This window comes from Eptesicus fuscus, chromosome 6, assembly GCF_027574615.1.
Source record: "Eptesicus fuscus isolate TK198812 chromosome 6, DD_ASM_mEF_20220401, whole genome shotgun sequence".
Lineage (NCBI taxonomy): Eukaryota > Metazoa > Chordata > Mammalia > Chiroptera > Vespertilionidae > Eptesicus > Eptesicus fuscus.
In genome coordinates, this window is record NC_072478.1 from 76,192,328 (window position 1) to 76,216,950 (window position 24,623).

At 39.1% G+C, this 24,623-nt stretch overlaps 1 protein-coding gene across 2 annotated transcripts in view; it reads left to right on the top strand.

Moving 5' to 3' along the window:
* Positions 1 to 24,623, top strand: part of SMAD5 (SMAD family member 5) — a 47,506-nt gene that overhangs the window by 5,515 nt on the left and 17,368 nt on the right. For both annotated transcript variants that reach the window (XM_028148064.2, XM_054717879.1), the window contains 2 exons: positions 16,519 to 17,090; positions 23,891 to 24,142. In XM_028148064.2, coding sequence (XP_028003865.1) covers positions 16,688 to 17,090; positions 23,891 to 24,142 — 655 coding nt within the window. In that variant the 5' untranslated portion in view covers positions 16,519 to 16,687. The remainder of the gene's footprint in view (positions 1 to 16,518; positions 17,091 to 23,890; positions 24,143 to 24,623) is intronic.

The following is a 24,623-nucleotide window of genomic DNA, read 5'->3' on the forward strand; positions in this document are numbered from 1 at the left end:
AAGATATTACTGCCTGTGTTTTCTTCTAGGATTTTTATGGTTTCAAGTCTAACAATTAAGTCTTTGAGTTTATTCTTGTGTATAGTATAAGAAGGTGGTCTGGTTTCACTTTTTTGCATGTATCTGTCCAATTTTCCCAACACCGTTTATTGAATAGTCTGTCTTTATCCCATTGTATGTTCTTGATCCTTTGTCAAATATTAATTGACCATAAAGGTGTGGGTTTATTTCTGGGCGCTCTATTTTGTTCCATTGATCTATATCTGTTTTTATGTCAGTACCATGCTGTTTGGATTATTGTGACCTTGTAGTATAGTTTGATACCAGGTAGAGTGATTTGTCCAACTTTGTTCTTTCTCAGATTGCTGCTGCTATCCAGGGTCTTTTGTGGTGCCATATACATTTTTGGAATATTTGTTCTAGTTCTGTGAAATATGCCATTGGTATCTCAATAGGAATTGTGTTGAATCTATAAATTGCTTTGGGTATTATGGATATTTTATCAATGAATTCTTCTTAACCATGAACACGGTATGTGCTTCTACTTATTTGTATCTTCTTCAATTTCTTTCTTCAGTGTCTTATAATTTTCTGAGTACAGGTCTTTGACATTGTTGGTTAAATTGATTCCTAGGTGGTGGTTGTTTTTTTTGATGCAATTATAAATAGGATTGTTTTCTTCATTTCCTTTTCTGATAGTTCATTATTGGTATATAGAAATGTACCAATAATGATTTCTGGATATTTATTTTGTGTCTTGCTTCTTTGCTGAGTTAATTTATCAGTTCTAATAGTTTTTTGGTGGAATTTTTAGATAGTTCTCTCTATATAGTATCATGTCATATACAAATGACAGTTTTACTTCTTCCTTTCCAATTTGGCTGCCTTGTATTCTTACCTGATTGTTGTGGCTAGGACTTCCAGTACTGTATTGAGTAAGAGTGGTGAAAACAAACATCCATGTCTTGTTGCCTATTGAGTTTGATGTTGGCTTTGGGTTTATCATATATGGCCTTTATTGTGTTGAAGTGTGTTCCCTCTTTTCCCACTTTGCTGAGAGTTTTTATCATAAATGGGTGCTGGATTTTATCACATGCTTTTCCGGCATCTATTGATATGATCATATGAATTTTATCCTTCTTTTTGTTTATGTGATGTACCACATTTAATTGATTTGCAGATGTTGTACCAACCTTGAATCCCAGGAATAAATCACACTTTATCATGGTGTTTGATCTTTTTAATATGCTGCTGTGATAGTTTGCTAATATTTTGTTAAGGATTTTAGCATTTATGTTCACCAGGGATATTGGCCTATACTTTTCTTTCTTTGTATCTTTATCTGGTTTTGGAATTAGGATAATACTGGCCTTGTAAAATGAGTGTGGGAGTCTTCCCTTCACTTGAATTTTTTGGAATAGTTTGAGAAGGATAGGTGGTAGTTTTTGAATGTTTGGTGAGATTATCCTGTAAAGCCATCTGGTCCAGGACTTTTGTTTGTTGAGAGTTTTTTGTTTGTTTTTACTGCTTCAATTTCATTAGTTGTAATCAGTCTATTCAGATTTTCTGATTATCCCTGATTCAGTTTTGGAAGATTGTATGTTTCTAGGAATTTTTCCATTTCTTCCAGATTGTCCAATTTGTTGGCATATAGTTGTTCTTAATATTTCCTACACTCCTTTGTATTTCTTTGGTGTCAGTGGTTACTTCTCTTTAATTTTTGATTTTACTTATTTGGGTCTTCTCTCTTTTTTCCTTGATGAGTCTGGTTAAAGGTTTGCCATTCTTGTTTCTCTTTTCAAAGAATCAGCTCTTGGTTTCATTAATCTTTGGTATTGTTTTTTTTAGACTATTTTGTTTATTTCTGCTCTGATCTTAAGGAATTTTTTATTAGACAGTTCTGTGTGTGCACTACTATAATTGTAATTCACTTTTGGAAACTAGTTGTTAAAGTACATTTTGTAAACAAGTTTTTTTTTCTTGAATTCTTTGGTACACCAGTCTCTGACTATAATGTATATATAATTTACAGACTGGTGTATTCTGTAGAAATTTGGAAATAGTTTGATCTGTTTTTAGGTTTTAATTGGATTTTTTCTTTTGATTTCCATATATGTTATTTTGTTATGACTGAAAATAATAGTGAGAAAAATAAAACTGGTGTCACCTTCCCACCTTTCTCTGAGCATAGCAACTGGAGTCCTGGGAAGTCTCACATTTTTCAGATTTAACTGTGACCTCAGAATATGGTTGGTGCTTTCAAGGCAAGTTTTGTTTTGTTCAATTTTGTTTTCATGATGTGTTAGGATCTGCCTATCATCTATCTGGTAGGTTGTATAACTTGAGATCTAGTTATTCTGGTTTGTATGTTCTCAGGAAATGGGGGCACTGCAGACATATTTCAAAGCGTAGCCTTTAATTTTCTTTCCACTATTCACATCTTTCTGCTCACTTAAGTGAGTGCCTGCTTAATTCACTGACCATTTCCACTCTTGGGGGTTGAAAGTGTAAATTACATGAATACTGCCTAGAGCTGAAAAGGTATCCAGAGCCATATTTGCTATCTTTTCTTTTAAGTAGGTGACTTGAACTCTGGAGTGCACATGAGATATCTGTGGAACATCTTCATAAAACACTGGAATATATCTTGTGTACACAAATTAGCACTTTGTGCTCTAGAGACACGTAATATAATGATTTGGTATCCGTCCTTGATGATTTTATAATTTAAAGGAAAGCACTATAAAGATTGACCAGCTCTGTGTCTATTCCTGTGCCTACAGGCCTATACAAGTATACTTGAATACATCTGGTAGTAATGTAGGGAATCTTGCAGGCTCTGTGGGGGTGAGTGATATATCTAGATCAGGCTCTGCTTAATTAGAGGACTTAGAGGAGCAGATGAAGTTTAAAGAGTGATTAAAAACTGGGAAGCAAAAGTCTGGATGTGGGAGATAAAAAAAGTATAGACTTGTGTGGGCACAAAGAGAGGCTAGGCAAGAAAATTATGCTGTGAAAAGTATGAGGGACCATGAGTTCAGCTCCTGAATGGCTTTGAATAATTCTCAACCACTATGAAAACTTTTTGATGCCTTTGGAAATTGGGATCACTGCTGGTAAAAGTGGTGATTTAAGTGTTTCTTTAAGAAAATGATTTTGATGCTCATGTGATTATATCTCCTCTTCCTTATAAATGTTTCCTTAAAGAATAAGATTTCTGAATCTAGGAGACCTTGTGGGTAAACTTGTTCTTGGTTTCTTTATCTTCTCTGCCTGCAGCATGGTTGTGGCTTACATATTTTGTCATAGTTATAGACCTGGGTCTAAGATTGGTTTGACAGTGGTGGTGGTGGTAAGGGGGTGTCTTGCTGATACTTGGTGACTACTATTGATATTAGAACCACAAGGGTAAGATATTTTTTAAGTTTTACCACCAACAACCGCAAAAAAGTTACCCTTGAATTTAGTATATAGGCAAGTGACTTTCTTCTATTGCAGGTGATCTTAAAGTCCTTGGTTCTCAAACCTGCTACATAACTTGGGACTCGTGTTAAAATGTGGGAGATAGGACCCTACTTTCACCTGATGAATCTGAATTTTGTGGTAATGAGTAATTTGTTTTTTAAACCTCATCCTGCAATTGTTTGTACAGGTTTGGCTGAGAAGATGGTGGGTTGTGACCCATATGGGCCTTTAATTTCATGGGTTGATATGCTCAGGAGATTTTGTTTTGGCTAAAGTGTTGGGCGAGGTTTTTGAATTGGTTTGTTTGCTTTCTATTTTGGATTGAAACAATTAGAGAGATGTTGGAGCAAAAAGTGAAGTAGCTGTTGCTATGAATTTACCTCTTAAGTTTGGGCATGAGCAGTAGCGGTATGTGTCTCTGTGTCTGTCTGTCTATAGGAGAGTGTTGAGGGTGGTTTGTATGTGTTTATGGGAGTTGGTCAGGAGGTCCTAATCAGGTACCTCCAAGTAAGAACAGGACCTTTGGGTTCTTGATATTAATATGAGTTCATTTGAATTGGAAGCCTGGTGAAGCTTAACAACATTTTATTCATACATTTAATGTACATAAAATGGGACTCCTGATCTTCAGCTTCATTATTACCATTCCCCAAATCAGTTGATGACAAATCCCATTTTTTCAGGAGCTTTATAATCACTGTTGACTCCTCTGTCACATTCCCCTTATCTATTCTATCAGGAAACCTATTATCTCCCAAAATATATGTGATATTGTCTACTTCTCACCTCTTCACTGCTATCTCCCTGGTCTAAGCCATCGTCATATCACCTAGATTCCTTTAACTCTGAACTGGTCCCCCTGGTTTTATCCTTGCTGACCCCACTCCCCCAGTTTATTCTCAACACATCAGCCAGAGTAATCGTATATAATAAAAGCCTGATAGACTAAGTATCCGACTGTTCCATGGTTCAACCACTCGCTATGATGCGCACTGACCACCAGCGGGCAGACGCTTTGAACAGTAGGTTGGCTTGATGCTGGGGTCCGGCCGATCGGGACTGCTCAAGGCAGGCTGGACACATCCTGGAGCCCTCCCGCAGTCCCTCCCCGGCCCCGATCGTGCACGGGGCGGGGGGGGGGGGGGAGGCGAGGGGGGGTGGTCCCTCGGCCTGGCCTTCACCCTCTCTCAATCCGGAACCCCTTGGGGGATGTTGGAGAGCCAGTTTCAGCCCGATCTCTGCAGGCCAGGCTGAGGGACCCCACTGATGCACGAATCTATGCACTGGGCCTCTAGTTGTTTAATAATGTCATGTTTCCACTCAGAGCTCTCAAATGGGGTCTGAATTTCACTTATAGTGAATGCCAAAGCCCTTACTGTATCCAGTATGACCAGTCTGTGTCATCTACCTGTTTGACCCCACTCCTTATTTCCCCCTCCTTGTTCACTTTATTCTCAGGCTACCCTAGTCTTGCAGTAATGTGAGTGTGCCAGGTATGCTCCCAACTTGGAATCTTTGTGTTGCCTTTGCCTGTAATGCTTTTATTTCCTTAAAGTTTTGACTCAGTTGACACCTTCTCAGTGAGGCCTGTCCAACCTATTGAAAATTATACTTCTCCCACAACATGCCTTTTCTATCCCACTCTGCTTTATTTTTCCCCATCACGCTTTTTACCTAACAAACCCTATTGTATCACTTATTTATTGTATGTTGTCTGTTTCCCTCCATTGGAATGTAAGCTACATGAAGACAAGGATTTGGTCTTCTTTATTCACTTAAATATTCCCAGCTCCTAGAATGCTACCTCAATAAGTGTACTTTTGAATGAGTAACTTGAATTTAATAAGTTCTCTGAATATGCTTTATACTGCTTCTTAAATATTACATTCTAATAGGAGACAAAAATCAAGTAAACCAACAGATAATTACAAATAGCTTAATATAGTGAAGGAGATGAACATAGTATTTATATAGGGTTATAGGGTGGTCAGGGAAGGTCTGTGGGAACGTAGCTAAAGTTGAGGTCTAAATGAAGAGAGGTCTAGAAATTAGTGGTTGGAGCTTGAGAAGAGTGGTCCAGGAAGAGAATGGCATTTGTAACATATCTGAGGTACAAAAGACATTTCCAGGCAGGAAGAGAAATGCTTTGGAAAAATGAATTCTTACTAGTATTTATTCAGAGCAGAAAGTATTTTACCCTAGTTTCTAATTGATTTAAATTTCAACTTCTAAACTTGTATAACCCTAAATATAATGAAGGGAATTCTTTTGAAATATGAATGACTCTTGTAATGTAATCCCTCTTTAGTAAGTATTTTAATACTAGAGGCCGAGTGCACAAATTTGTGCACTCGGGGGAGGGGGGCGAGGTCTCTCAGCCCAGATTGTGAGAGGGTGCAGGCCAGGCTGAGGGACCCCACCGGTGCAGGGTCGGAGCCAGGGTGGGGTGCGGGAGGTTGGCCAGCCAGGGAGGGACCGCGGGAAGGCTCCAGGGCATGTCCGGCCCATCTCGATCAGCCCTGATCGGTTGGACCTAGCAGTAAGCTAACCTACCAGTCGGAGCGTCTGCCCCTGGTGGTCAGTGCACGTCATAGCGACTGGTCGACCAGTCGACTGTCTGCCCCCTGGTGGTCAGTGCATGTCATAGTGAGTGGTTTAGCAGCCTTAGCATATCATTAGCATATTATGCTTTGATTGGTTGAATGGCCGACAGGACAACCAGACACTTAGCATATTAGGCTTTTATTATATAGGATGGCTGAGGTACAGCTATACTTTGGTTTTAAAATCTGTTTTTCCCCCTGACTTTGCAAAAGTACATGTTTATTTTAAGAAGTACAGAATTGTATGAAGCAGAAAGTGTTTTGTATCCCTGCCCCTACCCTTTCAAAACTCTTTATGCAGGTTCTCTTTTCATTTATTAAACAAATAATTACTGAGCACATGTGTCACTCGGTTTATAGCGACGAGTAAAAACAGATATGGCTGCTCTCATTTACATTTTTCCAGAACTTACTTTCTTGCAGAGCTGGACAGATAGATGTAAAAATAAAGGTACAAGTGCTACCAAATAGAGGTATGTGATATAATAGAGGAATTTTACCTAGACATGGTGGTCTGGGAAGGCTTCCCTGAAGAAGGAATGTTTGAGGTGAAATCAGAGATGTATGTGTGAGTGTGTATGTTTGTAATGTGATAGATTCTTTTGTAATACATGTTATCTATCCTACCTAATAAAAAGGTAATATGCAAATTGACCATACCTTCAACACACCCACAAGCCATGCCCACCAGCCAATCAGAGCAAGTATGCAAATTAACCCAACCAAGATGGCTACAGCCACAGAGAGCAAGGTTTCCCAGGTAACAGAGCAAACCAAGCTTTCCGCGAGCTGTTGCAGGCCTAAGCCTCCACTCAAGCTACAAAGTTTCAATTATAGAAGGCAAACAAATTCCAACAGAAATGGCGGCAGAACGGAGCTTGAGAGAGCAAGCCAGGGTTGTCGGTGGCAACAGGGGAAAGAAAGCTTTCCGCACATCCTGTCCGGGCCCAGCTTCCACTTAAGGCTACAAAGTTTCAATTATAACCCCAACAGAAATGGCTGCCAGCCGCGGAGGGAACCCCAGGCTTGGCTCCACTCCAGGCTACAAAGTTTCAATTGTAGAAGGAAAATAAAGTCCAGATACCAGGGCCTCCGCTTGGGTTGCCAGGGGGCGTGGCTGGCCTGCAAACCACCACAGGCCCCTTGCTCAGGCCGCCCCACGCCCCAAGGGAACCCCCATCCTGATCTGGGACACCCTTCAGGGCAAACCAGCTGGCCCCCACTCCTGCACCAGGCCTCTGTCCTATCTAATAAAAGAGTAATATGCAGATTGACCATCATTCCAACATACAAGATGGCCGCCCCCATGTGGTCAAAGATCCTGCTCCCATGTGGACACAAGATGGCCACAACAAGATGGCCAGCAGAGGTAGGCAGTTGGGAGGCACCCAGCCTGCAAGGGAGGGCAGTTGAGAGGGACCAGGCCTGACATGGAGGGCAGTTGGGACCAGGCCTGCAAGGGAGGGCAGTTGGAGGTGATCAACCCTGCAGGAGAGGGCAGTTAGGGGTGACCAGGCCAGCAGAGGAGGTAAGTTTGGGGCAAACAGGCTGGCAGGGGAGCAATTAAGCATCAACCAGGCTGGCAGCAGAGTGGTTAGAGGGTGATCAGGCTGGCAGGCAGAAGCAGTTAGGAGCAATCAGGAAGGCAGGCAGGCAAGCAGTTGGGAGCCAGCAGTCCTGGATTGTGAGAGGGATGTCCGACTGCCCGTTTAGGCCCAATCCTACTGGGTTTCGGGCCTAAACGGGCAGTCGGACATCCCTCGAGGGGTCCCAGATTGGAGAGGGTACAGGCTGGGCTGAGGGACAACCCCCTCTGTGCACGAATTTTGTGCACCGGGCTTCTAGTTAATTTTATAAGGGTTTCATGTATGGTGGAGGTACCACTGCATTTTTTGGATTTCCGAGATACTGTTCTGTGTTATTGTTCTATCAATAGTTGCAGTTTTTCAGAACTCAGGGAACCTAACACATGGAGCAAGTTCTAATTCTTACTATTATCACAGTTTTCTTTCTAGCTGAGGTCATTTCTGTATGAAATGACAAAACGTATCAATGTGAGAGTCATCTCATCAGGTCTTCATAAACCAGAGGTCAACTATAAAAGGCCAACCATAGTTGTTTAAGTCTCTCCAAGTTCTGATTCATGTAAGAAGCACATATTCCTATGTGTTCAGTTACTAGCCTTCTGGGCTTGTATACATATTTTTTACTCTCTATTTTAATGTTCTATCTCAGTTGGCTATCATATGGAAGTAAGTCTATAGTGAAACTAAGTGATGTGCTAAATAGTATATTAAGTTCTTCATTGCGCCTTCTCTTTTTCCCCATTACTCTTTAAAATCTTTGAGGTTACAGATAGTGTTCTTTAAGCCTGAGTTTCTAGCACAGTGTATTCCTGGCTTATTAGGTACCCAATAAAATTTGAATGAATCAAATATCTACTCTTATAGATTCTACTCTCACTTCTGTTAATATGATCCCCCAAATCTACATACTCATTCCTCTTCTCATGAGCTTTAATGTCATATCTTCTTGAAGCTGCATAGGTGCTTGCTTCCTTATATCCCTCTACCATCAGCTTCTTGCCTCAACTTGGCTTTAACTAGAATTCCTCTGTTTAGGTAAATGGTATCTTTATTCTTTCAGCTTTTAAACTTTACCTTTTTTGTTTGCCCCTGTTTCTATTCTAGGTACTCACCAAGTCTTATTGATTGTTTATTTGTAATATCTCTCACATATTCCTTCCTTATCTATATCTCTGCTTTCATCACTTACCTTGTTCTGAGTACCACCACCCTTGTATATCTTCCTTTCATAGTTGGGATTACTACTATGTTTTCCATCTTCCTATTCTGCCATTTTGTCTCCTTCAAATGCCTCTTTGAACTTATCTTTCTGCTTAGGTGGAACTCTACATGCGCATAGGATTACTTCCAGCAGCCTGACTCCTTAGCCTTGAATTCAGTCTTTCCCTGTTTGGCATTTATTCTGTGGTGATGCTTTAACCTTTTGCTTCACAAACTGGTTAATTGTATCCTCCTAGTCTCTCCTGCCTCATTTGGCTTAAGTGATACTTGGTTTTCCTTGTTCTTTACCTTTATTACCAACTGGACTGTGAATTGTAGATTGTTATACCTTTTGATTGTTGCTCCCAAAATTTGTGCTAATATGATGAACAGTTATCCACGTCTCATCCTTAAGGCTTTTATTAACCTCCATGTAGTGTGTGTGTGTTTGGGGGAGACGGGGGCCTGTCAGAGCTTGGCTTTTTGTATATTTGCTAATAAGCCCTTCACTTTTTGTCTGTCTCTAGTCATTTATAACACAGTTAATTCTCCTTAAGCAGTTTAATTCACAAGTATATAATCTTTTTACCTTTTTTCCTTCCGTTTTTCAGTTATATTGGGATAATTCTATTTATAGATCTAAGTGTGATAGTGTTTGACTACTAGATTTATTATATTCACTCAAACTGCAATATTGATAATTGACTGACTCACTGTACACAGATTGTCCTGTGTATTTATTTCTCAATGGGATTTTAGATAGGGTGGCAGGGGGATTCTCTGGTTTTTAAGCTAGAAATATAAATTGCATGAAAGATGTCTTGGGCACTGTTCAGTTTCATTTATTTTTTGTTTTATTAACTTCTTGGTTAGCCCACTGTCATTGTAACAAGTCTTGGCTTTTAAGGAAAAGGTTCAATAATATTCAGTCTTTTTTTACATTCTAAAAACGTTGGTTTAGTATAGCCTGCGTAAGAGCAAAAAAGAGAAAATAGAATTTGTCTTCTATCCCTAATTGTGCTATTGAAATAAGGCTTTAATATTTGCAAGTAGTAATTTTTACATTTGCTTCTTATGAAGGTTATTGCAAAAGAAAATCTATGATTTAGGTTTCTTGAAATCTACTTTTTTTGTTGTTTTCTTAGGAACTAAATACATCACCTTTAAAAATAATAACATATATTATTCCCAATGGTGTACTTCAGGATAGCTTTAATGTGTTAGTGACCCAGGATGAGGATGGCAGAGGCACAAGTAGGAATTCTCTCAGAAGTCAGGTTTTCATGTAGAGCATTGTCTCAAATATCTGGGCTGTCAAAATATATCTTCTCTTCTACTTGAAGAGAACTCATAGGTAAGGAAGCACTGGAGCACATGAAAGTACTAAAGATACAAATTACACACTGTGTGCTAATTGGGTCCTTTTGAAGATAGAAGAAAAGTGCATTTTCGTTAGTTAGTTTATACATCATTAGGTAGTAGTTAAGCTTCTCCAAAACCAGCACTGAGGAATGTGGAAGAAGCTATGAGGAATGGAGAAAGAGGAGGCAAGAAATGAGGAGTCAAAGAAATGAGAACAAAAGAGAAGGGGGGGGGCAATAGATAATGGCGGGAGGTGATGGGGATCATCAGAAAGGACTTTGGGAGAGGAGAAAAGGAAAGCTGCAATTTTTTCACCTCCTAACATCTCTGAGTTAATTCTCAGAACTTACATTCACTATATAAAATAGGGAAGAATGAGGATACAGGTGCGTTAGATCCAGAATTTGAACCCTTAACAGTGCTTGGCATAGTGAGTATTTAATAAATGTTAGTGGTCTCCTTCTCCTCCTCCTCTAAGGAATATTATTTTCTTTGCTTTAGCAATTGATTTTGTATACTTAATGAGAAATTCTTTCATAACCAAGGAAAAGATGCTGTTGAAATCCTTGAAATAACTGTGTTATTGTTGTGTGTTTTTTTGAAGAAAGTTGTGTCTAAAAGTCTACCTTTTCAAAATCTTTCGTGCACTTTCATCTATTCATTTGGTTGGAGCATCATCCCACGTCAGTCAGTAACTATGCATCCTATTCTCCATGCTTCATATAGTGGATTTCCAACACAGCACAGTAACAGGTTCATAATGATAATTAAGTCTTCAAGAAAAGCACATGTTACATTTAGGTCTTTGTGAACTAATGATAAGTGGTTTAGGAAAATGCTCATTTAAAATGAAAACATTTAAAATGCAGATTAGTATTTTCATACTAAATTGTGACTAAAAGATCTGATTGGGACTTTATCATGAAAAATTAAAATTTTGGATAAACATTAGGTTATAATTATAAACAAGCATTAATTTTATAATGAACAAAGAATGAATCAAGTGTGAATGGGTAGGCTTCTTTCTTCTCACAAAATAATTTAGTAGCATAATATAGGATCCTATCAAACATGACATTTGTGGTGCTGACATTAAGAGGATTTTTGTTTTTTTGCAAAAATATCCATAAAAATATATATTGCTTTCCCCAAGAACCTCTGTTAATCCTTTGATAGTCAAGTTATTCTTTCTCTACAAACAATAGACTTGTTTACCGATCACTACAAAAGTGATAAATTCCTGAAGCTCTGTTCTACATCACTGCAAACCTACTACAGGAGTTTCATCCATCTGGACCATGCATCACTACCATGGGTTTTAGAGGCAAAGTGAATTGCAAATCTGATGCTAATACTGCTTGCTGTGCCATGGGTAATAAAGTCCTTTGTCTCTGATCCAGGAGTCTCATGTATGTTGTGGAACTTACTTATTTGCTTGTAGAGTAGTAGGGTAAAATTAAATCCCACGCCCAACATTTTTGCTATCATTTTAATAAACTTTGTGAAATTTTACAGTTTTTGCAAATTTGCAGTTTTACTCATGGTTTATGATGATGGATGGAGATGCTAGTGAATGCGAACTAATTTTATAGGTGATCTGCTCACTAGTAAATTTTTAAAAGTTTTTTTTATATTGAAGTATATCTTATAATAAAGTATATAAACCTTACGTGTATAACTCAGTGAACTTTTACATATGTGTACATTTATGTTGTCACCCAAATAAAGATATAGAAAATTTATAGCTCCTCAGAAGTCTCTCTTGTCCCTCATATTAGTAACATTATTGCCTCTAATGACGTTGGTTAGTTTTTCCTCTTTTCGAATGTCATATAGATGGAATAATATAATGTTTAATATTTTGTATCTGAATTCTTCAGTATTATATCCATGAGATCCATCATGTCTTTTAGGAATGGAATAGTTTGGTCCTAGGAATTTATGTTTAGTATTAATAAATATTGTCAAACAATTTTCCAAAGTAGTTGAGTAAATTTATATCATTCTGTATTTAAAGAGTTGAGTGTAAGATTTGTCCCTACCCTTTTCGTAGTGCTAGTTTTTTATTTATTTTTTTATTTTTATTTTTTTAAAAATATACATTTTATTGATTTTTTTTACAGAGAGGAAGGGAGAAGGATAGAGAGCTAGAAACATCGATGAGAGAGAAACATCGATCAGCTGCCTCCTGCACACCCCCTACTGGGGATGTGCCCGCAACCAAGGCACATGCCCTTGACCGGAATCGAATCTGGGACCCTTCAGTCCGCAGGCCGACGCTCTATCCACTGAGCCAAACCAGTCAGGGCTAGTTTTTTATTTTTTAAAAAAATTAATTTTAGAGAGAAAGGAAGGGTGAGGGAGAGGGAGAGTGAGAAAGAGAGAGAGAAACATCCATCTGTTGATCGAACCCACAACCTGGTTATGTACCCTGACTGGGAATTGAACAGGAGACCCTTTGGTGCGTGAGATGACGCTCCAACCAACTGAGGCACACTGGCCAGGACCCTAGTGCTAGTTTCAAGAAAGCATGAGTCTTAGGTTTTAAAATCTGACACTCCTTATTCTTTTTGAAGCCAGTCTCTTGAAGTCTAACTAATGACATCACCATTCACCATTCATGAAGTCATTGGCCTTTTCTTTGTTCACATGCTTTCTAAACTCTCTCTTGTGTTTAACCTTCCACAATATCTTTGTATCTAGTTCTAAGATCTTCCTCATAGTGATACTTTATCAATAACTCTTTCTCCTCTTTTCTACCAGTGAATGTTCCCTAATATTCGGGTATTTACCTACTGCTCTTTTTATTCTGTTGAAAAACTACATTTTCTTTACTGTTTCAGCTCTTTGTACAAAATCCTAAATCTGTTTCTCATCTTTTCTTTGCTAAACCTATATCTCCAGTCATGTCCCTTTTCCCAATAGAGTTAACCATCTTCTCTGCTGACTAAGCCACTTTCTTAGTATCCTTAATTCTGTTAATGGAATTGTCATTATCTTAGTCACCTGGATTTAAAATTTGAAGTTATCTTTTTAATTGCAAGGTACAGTTGATAGAAAAATCAATGGCCATTCATTATATACTCCCTTAATATGTGGTATGGCACATGGCATAGTGCCAGGTGCTGAAGACTTGTTCCTGGGAAGATTTTGTATTCCATTTGGGAAGTTAAGATATGTTTTTATCATTTCAGGTATTATTTATTAATTATAATAAGTATAATAAATGGCCATAGCCTCTTTAGGGTGGAGGAGTAAAGGAATTTTTTACAAAAGGGGATGGGTTTGAGCTTATCATTAAGGATGACTGAGATTTCTCTTGAAAGACACAGATGGGCAGAGGTGCAGGGATTGGGGTTGGATCAGAAAGTGTGTATAGTATAGTGGTAGGTATATTAGACAGAGACAAGATCTAACCAATATTTGAAATCTTCACTCTTCCTCCTTTGAATACTAATGTTCATAATTCACATTTGAATAGCACTTTTCAGTTTATAAAGTATCTATTACTGATACCTTTTTTCCAACATTACTTCTGCTACTTCACTGGTTGCTCATTATCTGCAGTTGGCTGTGTAGTTACCAAAGGGGATTGTACCCACTCTTATCAGTGGAGTGCCACTGCACATCATTTCCTCTTGTCATTAACTCCAAGAGCTTCTTAATGGTGCAGAGTAGTGGTCTGCCTGGAGCAGGTTCATTTAAGTTAATGTGCTCACAGAAGGCAGTAGGAATTATAAAATTATAAACTGTCCTTTTCTTGGTTAAACTTTGAATTATCTTTAAATTTATTCAGTACTAGAGGCATGGTGCACAAAATTCGTGCATGGGTAGGGTCCCTAGGTCTGGCCAGCGATCAGGACCAATCTGTGGGGCTACTGGCGGGGCGATCAGGGGGCCCCCGGTGGCACCTGCCTTGGCTGCCCTGCCCCCTGCCGCTGCCGCCGCCCCTGCTCGTCAGCCCTGCCCCCTGCCGCTGCCGCCACTGCCGGTTGCCTCCCTTTGTGGGGCGACCGGCAGGGCAAACAGGGGACCCCCACTAGCACCTGCCTTGGCTGGCCTGGGGCCTGTGGGCTGGGGGCAGCTCCTGTGTTGAACATCTGCCCCCTGTTGGTCAGTGCACATCATAGCAACTGGTTGTTCCTGCGGGATCGGGCGGAAACCGTCTCTCCAACATCCCCTAGGGGTCCCAGATTGTGAGAGAGTGCAGGGCAGGCCGAGGGACTCTACCAGTGCACAATCGGGGCCAGAAAGGGATGCGGGAGGTTGGCAGGCTGGGGAGGGACTGCAGGATGGCTCCAGAGCATGTCCAGCCTGTCTCGCTCAATCCCGATCGTCCGGACCCCAGCAGCAAGCTAACCTACTGGTTGAAGTGTCTGCCTCCTGATGGTCAGTGCACATCATAGCGAGCAGTTGAGCAGCCTTAGTATATCATTAGCATATTATGCTTTGAACTAGGGGCCCAGTGCATGAAATTCATGCACGGGGGCGGGGGGGGGGTGTCCCTCAGCCCGGCCTGCACCCTCTCCAATTTGGGACCCCTCGAAGAATGTCCTACTGCTGGTTTACAGGGATCGGGCCTAAACCGGCAGTTGGACTTCCCTCTCGCAATCCGGGACTGCTGGCTCCTAACCGCTCACCTGTCTGCCTGCCTGCCTGCCTGATTGCCCCTAACCACTCTGCCTGCCATCCGGCTCTCCCCCAACTGCCCCCTGCCGCCAGCCTGCTCACCCCCAACTGCCCCCCATGCCAGTGTGCTCACCCCCAACTGCCCCCCTTGCTGGCCTACTCGCCCCCAACTGCCCCCCCCCACCCCCCGCTGGCCTGCTCGCCCCACCTTCCCTCCCCATTGGCCTGCTCGCCCCCAACTTCCCCCCTGTTGGCCTGCTCACCCCCAACTGGCCCCCTGCTGGTCTGCTCACCCCCAACTTCCCCCCCGCTTCCCACCGGCCTGATCACCCCCAACGCCCCCTCCCCCCCCCACTGGCCTGATCACCCACAACTGCCCTCCCCTCTTGGCCTCTAACCACATCTACCTTGGCCTCGCCACCATGGCTTTGTCCAGAAGAACATCCGGAAGGTCTCCTGGAAGTTCTCTCAGTATAATTAGCATATTACCCTTTTATTAGTATAGATCAGTGATGGCGAACCTATGACACACATGTCAGCACTGACACGTGTAGCCATTTCTGATGACACGCGGCCGCTGAGGCAGGCCGCATGCCGAGGATGAAACATTTGCTGCTCCTGAGGATGAAACATTTGCGAAATAATGTTTTTTCCTCAAAGTGACACACTACCCGAGTTATGCTCAGTTTTTTGGCGAAGTTTGACACACCAAGCTCAAAAGGTTGCGCATCACTGGTATAGATGGTTGAATGGCCGACTGGTGGACTAGACACTTAGCATATTAGACTTTTAATATATAGGATTCTTAGTTCTAAAAATAGATACTTTCCATTTTGGGGGCAATTACCGAATTTTCTGGCGTATAAGACGACTGGGCGTATAAGATTTTCCTGGGTTAAAAATTCGTTTTATATGCCGGAAAATACGGTAGTCCAATATATCTAATCCATTATATCTAATCCCATCAATATAGTCCAATATGCCGTATTTTCTGGCGTATAAAATGACTTTTTAACCCAGGAAAATCTTATACGCCCAGTCGTCTTATACGCCGGAAAGTACAGTATGTGTGTTAGGATTTATTTGAGGGCTTGGTGCATTTTATCTTATGACAACTGTTACTTTAATTTGCATTTAATAATATGACTTGAATAAGACCATGGCTTTTGCCCAAACCTTATAAGTCTGTGAAACATTTTAAAGAGAATAATGACCTTAGGGAAGAGCTAGATTTTCTTAAGACTTTTGTTCAGATCAGGACATATGTTCAGAATTGACATAGCATGTAACATGGGTTTCAAAGAAGAAAAGTACTTCAGAATCAAACCTAAGCAGGCCATTTGGGGGCTTACTAGCCTGAAACTAAAAGAATCAAAATCTAGAGGCTATTTCTTTTTAACGATACATAGAAAATACAGCAACCTGGTTTTGCTATTGGTTATCATTTGGCATTGCCTGTGAATTATTTGTTCATGTTAAGAAGAAGGAATTGAGTGGTCACAGGACTTTAGAGAAAGTTTTTCTTTCTGGACTTAGGTTTTTTGTTTTACTTTGTAATGCTTTTCTGCTCTTATTTAAACAATAACATACTTTTCAATTATATTGATTTTAATGTATGTTAATTGTATCCATTTAAATTAGGGATCTTATCCTTTTCCCTCTTTGTCTTTCAGGACTTGAACCAGTGAAAAAAGCTTATGGCACTTATGAAGATAAATGTCACTCCTCCCTTTTAAATTGGAACTTCTGCTTTGGACCTGTGTATAATTTGTCATCTGTGATCTGTTCACTCAGTAGCCATTGACTTTGAGTTGCAAGAAGGTCTCTGAAGATTGATATCAAATGACGTCAATGGCCAGCTTGTTTTCTTTTACTAGTCCAGCAGTAAAGCGATTGTTGGGCTGGAAGCAAGGTGATGAAGAGGAGAAATGGGCAGAAAAGGCAGTCGATGCTTTGGTGAAAAAGCTAAAAAAGAAAAAGGGTGCCATGGAGGAACTGGAGAAAGCCTTGAGCAGTCCAGGACAGCCGAGCAAATGTGTCACTATTCCTAGATCTTTAGACGGACGCCTTCAGGTTTCTCACAGAAAAGGCTTACCCCACGTTATATATTGTCGTGTTTGGCGCTGGCCTGATTTGCAGAGTCATCATGAGTTAAAACCATTGGATATTTGTGAATTTCCTTTTGGATCTAAGCAAAAAGAAGTTTGTATCAACCCATACCACTATAAGAGAGTGGAGAGTCCAGGTAGGTTTTACCCCTTGAGAAGAATTAAAAAGACTTCTCTCTTCCTGATTTGCATTTGACTGGATTTAGTAATTAAAAGGTTATATTAGCCTTGTATTTATTTTCCTTCTTACAGATTTTAATCTTGGAAGGAATACTGGATTTTGAATTCAGCTTTTTGTATATAGATAATACTAGAGGCCTGGTGCACGAAATTCGTGCAAGGGGCTTGGCCCTCGTGGCCCCGCCCACTGGTCATTCCGGAATGTCGTTCGGAATGTTCCACCGTCTGGTCTACTTAGCATATTAGCTCTTTATTATATAGGATAGCTCCCAAGTGGCTTATTCTAATTCATTGTTAAGGAGTCAGTTATATGTAACTGCCATTCCAGTGAATGACCTGTCTCTATTTTATTTAGGGCCTAAGCTCTATGTGCGTACCACACCCACTCTTTTTTGTCTATTTAAGAACTTTGTTCTTATAGTTGTCACCCCTTCCCCCAGCTTTATATTTTTCCTCTCTACTAGACTATTTGTGAGAGCATATAACATGTTATAATTCTGCCCCTTTTAAAATGAAAGTTAAAAAAGAATTCCTGTTTTGACCTCAGTTACACCTACTCACACGCAGTCTTATGCACTGTGTCCTCTAGTTCTGTTAGAGGAGTCTCCATTTTTATTATCTTCACATTACTTTCCTTCCATTCTTTCTTGACACCTCTCCAGTTAGTCTTTCTTCTCTACCATTTGACTTGTCAGGATCACCAGTGACTGCCTTCTTACAGGTAAATGGGTCATTCTCAGTCCTCATCTTATTCGCCCTCCCAACATCATTTGATACAGTTGTTCCCTCCCACTCAAAACTTTTTCCTTATTGGCTTCTTAAACACTACAGTTTCCTAATTGTGCTTAGTCTCTTTGTTGGTTTATTTTCCTATTTTTATAGGACTCATTCTCTGGACAGTTTATCCATCTATATCTTTCTTCTAAGAGCTCTCATGCTGTCACATATCTTAAAACCATCTATAAGCTCATGCTAACATTTAGAACTCCAAAGTCAACTTTTCTTTTGAGATTTAGATTCTTATATCCAGCTCCCTACTTGATATCTCCACTTGAATATGTCTAATAAATATATCATATTTAATGTCTAAGTAGGACTTTTGATTTTCCCCCACCAAATCATTTATTTCACCAGCTTTCCTTATTGAAGTAAATGGCACCAGTATTCATGTAATTGCTACCTAGAAGTCATCTTTTATTTTTCTCTCTTAGTATTTGAGCTATGAGCAAATGCTGTTTGCTATATCTTTAGAATACCTGTTGATAGTATCATCCCTCACCATCTCTAATACTACTGTTCCAATATAGAATATCATCATCTTTTACCTTCAGTAGTCTTTTTTTTAAAATATATTTTATTGATTTTTTACAGAGAGGAAAGGAGAGTGATAGTTAGAAACATCGATCAGAGAGAAACATCGATCAGCTGCCTCCTGCACACCCCCTACTGGGGATGTGTCTGCAATCAAGGTACATGCTCTTGACCAGAATCGAACCTGGGACTCTTTAGTCCGCAGGCCGATGCTCTATCCACTGAGCCAAACCGGTTAGGACTCAGTAGTTTTATAATTGATCTTTCTGCCTCTTTTTGTCCCTCTCCAACCCATTCTGTTTTCTACGTAGCAGCCAGAGTAATAGTTAAAAAATATATCAAATCATTCCAGTCTGTGCTCAAAATACTTTAAAGGCTCTCTATCACACTTAAAACAGATTTCTACAAGACCCTACACTGACCTGTCCAACTTCCTTTATTCTTTGGACTTGCCATATTCCTGCAGCTAGGCTTTTTCCTTACAGTATTCTTCTCCCAGGATCTTTTCATGGCACATTTTCTTACTCCGTTCAGTCCTTGCTCAAATAACCCCGTTGTTACTTGACACTATGTTAGACATTTAGTTTGTTTATTGACTGACATGAGCAGGACCTTCCTCTGCCTCGTTCTGCATTGCATCCCCAGTGCCTAGAATAGTATTACTTCCTGGCACTGTATAGATTGTGCTTAGTAAATATTTTATTGTAATGAATGAAATACATAAGCTGAGATACTGGCTGAGTGCATTAGTTATCTACTGCTACATAATAAATTACCAAAAGCTAAGTGGCTTAGCACACATTTATTAACTCACAGTTCCTGTGGGTCAGGAGTCCAGGCACAGCTTAACTGGGTCCTTTGTAGTGCTGTAATCAAAGTGTTGGTCAGGGCTTAGATCTCATCTGAGGCTCAGTTGGGGAAGGATCTGCTTGCCAGCTCATGTGATTGCTGACAGGATTCAGTTCCTTGCAGGCTGTTGGAATCTTGCTAGATGTCAACTGGAGGCCGCCTTTCTTTGTAGCTCACATTCACGACAGCTTATTTCTTCAAAGCCGGTAGGAAAGAGGGTCTTTTTTGCTGGATGGGTATTATATTCTTATGGAATTTTATTATATACATCCTATCACTTTTGCCATATTCTGTTGGTTAGAAGCAAATCATAGGCAATACCCTCAAAGGGAGAGGGTTATGCAAGAATGGTGCACAGAAATGGGAATCGTGGTCACCCTGGAGTCTCTGTGCCACACTGGTTTCACATGGATATAATATAAGCCCAGTGTGGCAAAAAGGCTGTGAATATAACATTGGATATGTAGACTAGCAAAAAAGAATAGCAATGATGGTGCTGTCAGAGAAAGTTTAGTTTAAGAGCTTTAGATCTGCCAATTGATATTTGAGGTGATTATCAATTTCTCATTGAACCCAAGAAATCTGTAGCCAGAAGGAATTGACAAAGAAAGGATGATGTGAGGATTTAATGGAGAAGTGTAGTTTGAAAAACTTCCTAGCTTGATATTTTCTAGGAGTTGCTGGAATAAAGTATAAGAATTTAGTGTATTCCCCCATAGGTAGGGTATGATTTGTAAACCCCCTATAGAAATGTTTTATTTTTTATAATCAATTTTTCTCAGACATGATTCATTTCATAGCTCTGGTATGCTTAAGAAAGTTAATCAAGAATCTATAATAGCCGAAACCGGTTTGGCTCAGTGGATAGAGCATCGGCCTGCGGACTGAAAGGTCCCAGGTTCGATTCCGGTCAAGGGCACGTACCTTGGTTGCGGGCACATCCCCAGTGGGGGGTGTGCAGGAGGCAGCTGATCGATGTTTCTCTCTCATCGATGTTTCTAACTCTCTATCCTTCTCCCTTCCTCTCTGTAAAAAATCAATAAAATATATATATATATATATATATATATATATATATATATATATAAACGAATCTATAATACAGGATGGATCACTTTATGGTACTAGTATTAATAAAGTGGTAGAAGTAGTAACTAATAGTTATTAACATTTATTGAACACTTATGGATTGAGTATTTTTCTAATACTATGAGGTTATTTCTTTATGGGGTTAGAAAATGGTACTAATATTTAAAAACTTAATAAATTTACAGATAAGGAAACTAAGGAAAGTAACTTATATAAGGTCACATTGCTACTATATAGTGGAGCCAGAAAGCATTACAAAAATTAAAAAGATGGAAGATAGTTGGGAAAGAATAGAGGGCCACCTCAAGTGGATCAGTGTTTAATCTAATAGGCAGTGTTGTCTAGTGGTAAGACTGGGTCCTAGACCCAGATTTTTGGGTTTGAATCCTGCTTTTATCAATATACTAGTGTGTCCACAGGCAAGTTACTTAACCATTCTGTAACTTAGTTTCGTCATCTGTAAAATGGGAATAATATACCTACCCTATAGCTTTGTTATGAGGATTAGATGAGTTAATGCATGGCAAGTTCTTAGATTAAAACACTGGTTCAGAATGAGTTTCAAGTTAAATATCATTCTAATAAAATAATAAACCTGGAAATAGAGTATAGGAGAATATAACAGAGAGAAAATTATTTTTAAAAAATACTATTAGAACAATTTTCAGAACTGAAAATTGGAAGGGCCCAGTGATTGAGCAACCAGAAGAGGGAATAAAAAAAGACCCACACATGACATTTTAGTATATAATGGATAAAAAGAACGTTTTAAAAGCTCCCAGAGAGAAAATACAGGACACACACAAAGGGCTGGAAATAAGATTCTTGTATTTCTCACTGCAATTCTGGATTCTAGAAGAAAATGAAGCATTGCCCCCAAAATTCAGAGAGAAAAAGTTATCTATTCTGAAATCTGCAGGCAAACAAAAGGCAAGATTTATTGTATACGCAAGGACTCAAAATTTACACAGTGTTTCTTAGGAAGTTAATTGAGGAACATGAGGTCCAGGAAATGAGATCCAATAAGAGAGAAGAGAATGGAAGTCCAAGGACTCCAGATTTGCAAGAAACTTAAGTAGCAACCAGTCTAAATTTTAGCAAAAGGATGGAGGATTCAGGGGGAAAAATTGAATCGGTGGATTTTTTAATTTATTTTGTGACAGCTGGAAAACATGTTGATAGGAATTTGATCTGTTGGACTTACGGAAATATTAGTGGTAAATAAGATTAAGCAAATGAAGGAACAAAGCTGTAGATAAAGCACTCTTCATGAAAAAATATGATCATAGGACATACTTAGCTCAACCTTTATATATATATATATATAATAAACAATGGATATTAATTTAACCAAAAACTTTTAATATAACTTTATTGTGGGGGAGGGGAATGAGAGTGGGATAGAATGATATAAGAAAGCTGCCTCATTTGCCATAACAGCAAGTATACAAATAATGTCTTGAGATCAATAATAATAATATAAACATATTAGTTAGCAGTACATAAAGTTTTAGAATAAAATGGCTAAGAGTTTATGTTTTGTTTTTTGTCTTTGGAAACAGTATGGGAGGAGGCTTAGAAGTTGCTGTTTTTATTATAATCTTTTGTAATATCTTTAAATTATTCATGTACTATTTTGGATGAAAATAAAATAATTACTAAAAAATGTGTATAAATATACAAGTAAGAGAGAAGTTAGTGAGCTCTGCCTTAAAAAAAAAAAAGTGAAGAAATCCTTACTGGATTGAATACTTAAGTAGTTATTTTATTAAATCTTTCAGATTTAATTTTTAATTGCTAGCTAGCTAAACATAGACATTTTTACTACCTAATGCCCTCCCTACTCTCCATGGCAGCTAGCTTTCCCATAATTCTGTGAGTGGGACAAAAGTTGGTAATATACAGTAGAATAAAACAATTTTAAACAGATGTTAACCACATAATTACAACACTAGTTCAATAAAATAAAAAGAGATACCCCCTCCCCCCAAAAACCCCAGCAGTACAAATAAGAGCCTCTGATTCCTCAGGTACATCCCTGCTTCTGGGAGGCGAAGTATGATTTAGTAAACTTAAAAACAGATTGATTTTATTGCTGCAGAATGATGTCAGAGTCAAAGAGATTTTCAGAAGTGAAATTACATTGACAAGTATAGGAAAGTTGTAAAAGACATGAATTGGTACAATAAGAGTTTAAAGAAATTAGGTTTGTTTCTTTTTCTTTATAGTGAAAGGTAATAAGATATTTGAATGTGCTTGATCACTTGGGTCTTTAGAGAAAGTGAATGTTTGCATAAAGTTCATCTTTAAAAAAATTTTTTTTTTTGTTAATCCTTACCCGAGGGTATTTTTCCATTGATTTTTGGGGAGAGTGGAAAAGAGAGGGAAAGACAGAGAGAAACATCTATGTGAGAGAAACACATCTACTGGTTGTCTCCAGGTTGGAGAGGAGTCTGCAACTGAGGTACGTGCCTTGACTGGAATTGAACCCAGGACCCTTTGGTCTGCAGGCCGACATGACACTCTATCCACTGAGCCAAACGGGCTAGGGCTAAAGTTTATCTTTTAAAAAAATGTATCTCTTAAAATGTTTAGGCTTTGTTGTATATATTTTCATTATGGTCATGTTTAGAAATCTGATTTTGAATAGACTTCTACATAAGAAAGGTTATTATTTTGAGTAGAGAAAACTTGACCAAAGAACATAAAATGTGAGATCTCTCAAACTAAGAAACATGAAATGGCCCTAGCCAGTTTGGCTCAGTGGATAGAGCATCCGCCTGTGGACTGAAGGGTCCCAGGTTCGATTCTGGTCAAGGGCACATGCCCTGGCTAGGGGCTCTCAATGATTCTCTGTCATCATTGATGTTTCTATCTCTCTTTCCCTCTCCCTTCCTCTCTGAAATCAATATAAAAGAAAGAAAGAAAGACAGAAAGAAAGATGGAAACATGGAGGCTTTCAGAACATCTATATAGCTAACTTCAATCTCCCAGTCTTGTCTTGCTTCCTGGTTCAGTGGCTAGGCCAACTATTTTATCCTTATCTCCCTCCTGGAATCTCCCCATCTCCTCCTTGATTTTCCCCACCCTTAGCATTCCCAAGTGAAATCCTCCTAGTTCTTTAAGGTCCAATCAGATATTGTATTTTCTACAGTATTTTGTTTGATTCATTGCCAGCTAGAAATACTCACCTTTGTTGAACTCTCATTGCATTACATTTTTTGTAATATGGTGATTTTAAAATATGCCTTATCTCCTATAGAACAGGAGTGGTATCTATGCTGGGTTTTCTGTCTCCCAGAGTACTTTATACATGCTAAATGCTTACAGGGTTTTGGGTTTAATTATTATGTAAATAGATTCAAGATTCTACAAAGCAGTACTTCCTAAAAGCGAATTGTTTAATAGGTTTATCGTTTTCCCTGAATCCTTTCTATGTACCCCTTGATGTGCATGGGATATTTGCTTTAGTCATTGCTGATAGATGACTTTTGATTTTATCTTTCAGTCTTACCTCCAGTATTAGTGCCTCGTCATAATGAATTCAATCCACAACACAGCCTTCTGGTTCAGTTTAGAAACCTGAGCCACAATGAACCGCACATGCCACAAAATGCAACTTTTCCAGATTCCTTCCACCAGCCCAACAACACTCCTTTCCCCTTATCTCCAAATAGCCCCTATCCCCCTTCCCCTGCTAGCAGCACGTATCCCAACTCCCCAGCAAGTTCTGGACCAGGAAGTCCATTTCAGCTCCCAGGTAAGAATTTATTTTATCGATACAAAAAAATAATCCCTGAGAATCAGCAATTGTTATACTGCTGACTCTCTGGATGAACTGTTCTATGCCAAGATCTAGCTACTTTTGACTATATTCTTTGGTAATTGTTTGATTTACAGAAGAGTTTTAGATTTTATTTTGCCAAATATCATGTTTACATATTTTCATATAATTTATAATAATAAGTCCCATTTATTGAGTGCCTTTTATATAACTGATGCTGTGATAAAAGACATTACATTAAATTTAATCTTCAGAACAGCATGTGAAATGATATTATTTCTATTTAACAGATGGAAAAATAAATTGATACTAACTCCAAGAGTTTAAGTACCTTGCCTCAGGTCCCACAGCTAATAAATGGGGGTTCAGACCCAAGTTTCTTTGACTTTAATGTTTGTGCTTTTTAAACTTTACTACATTGTTTGTCAAATCATTTTAGACTTTGGAAGGTTAAATT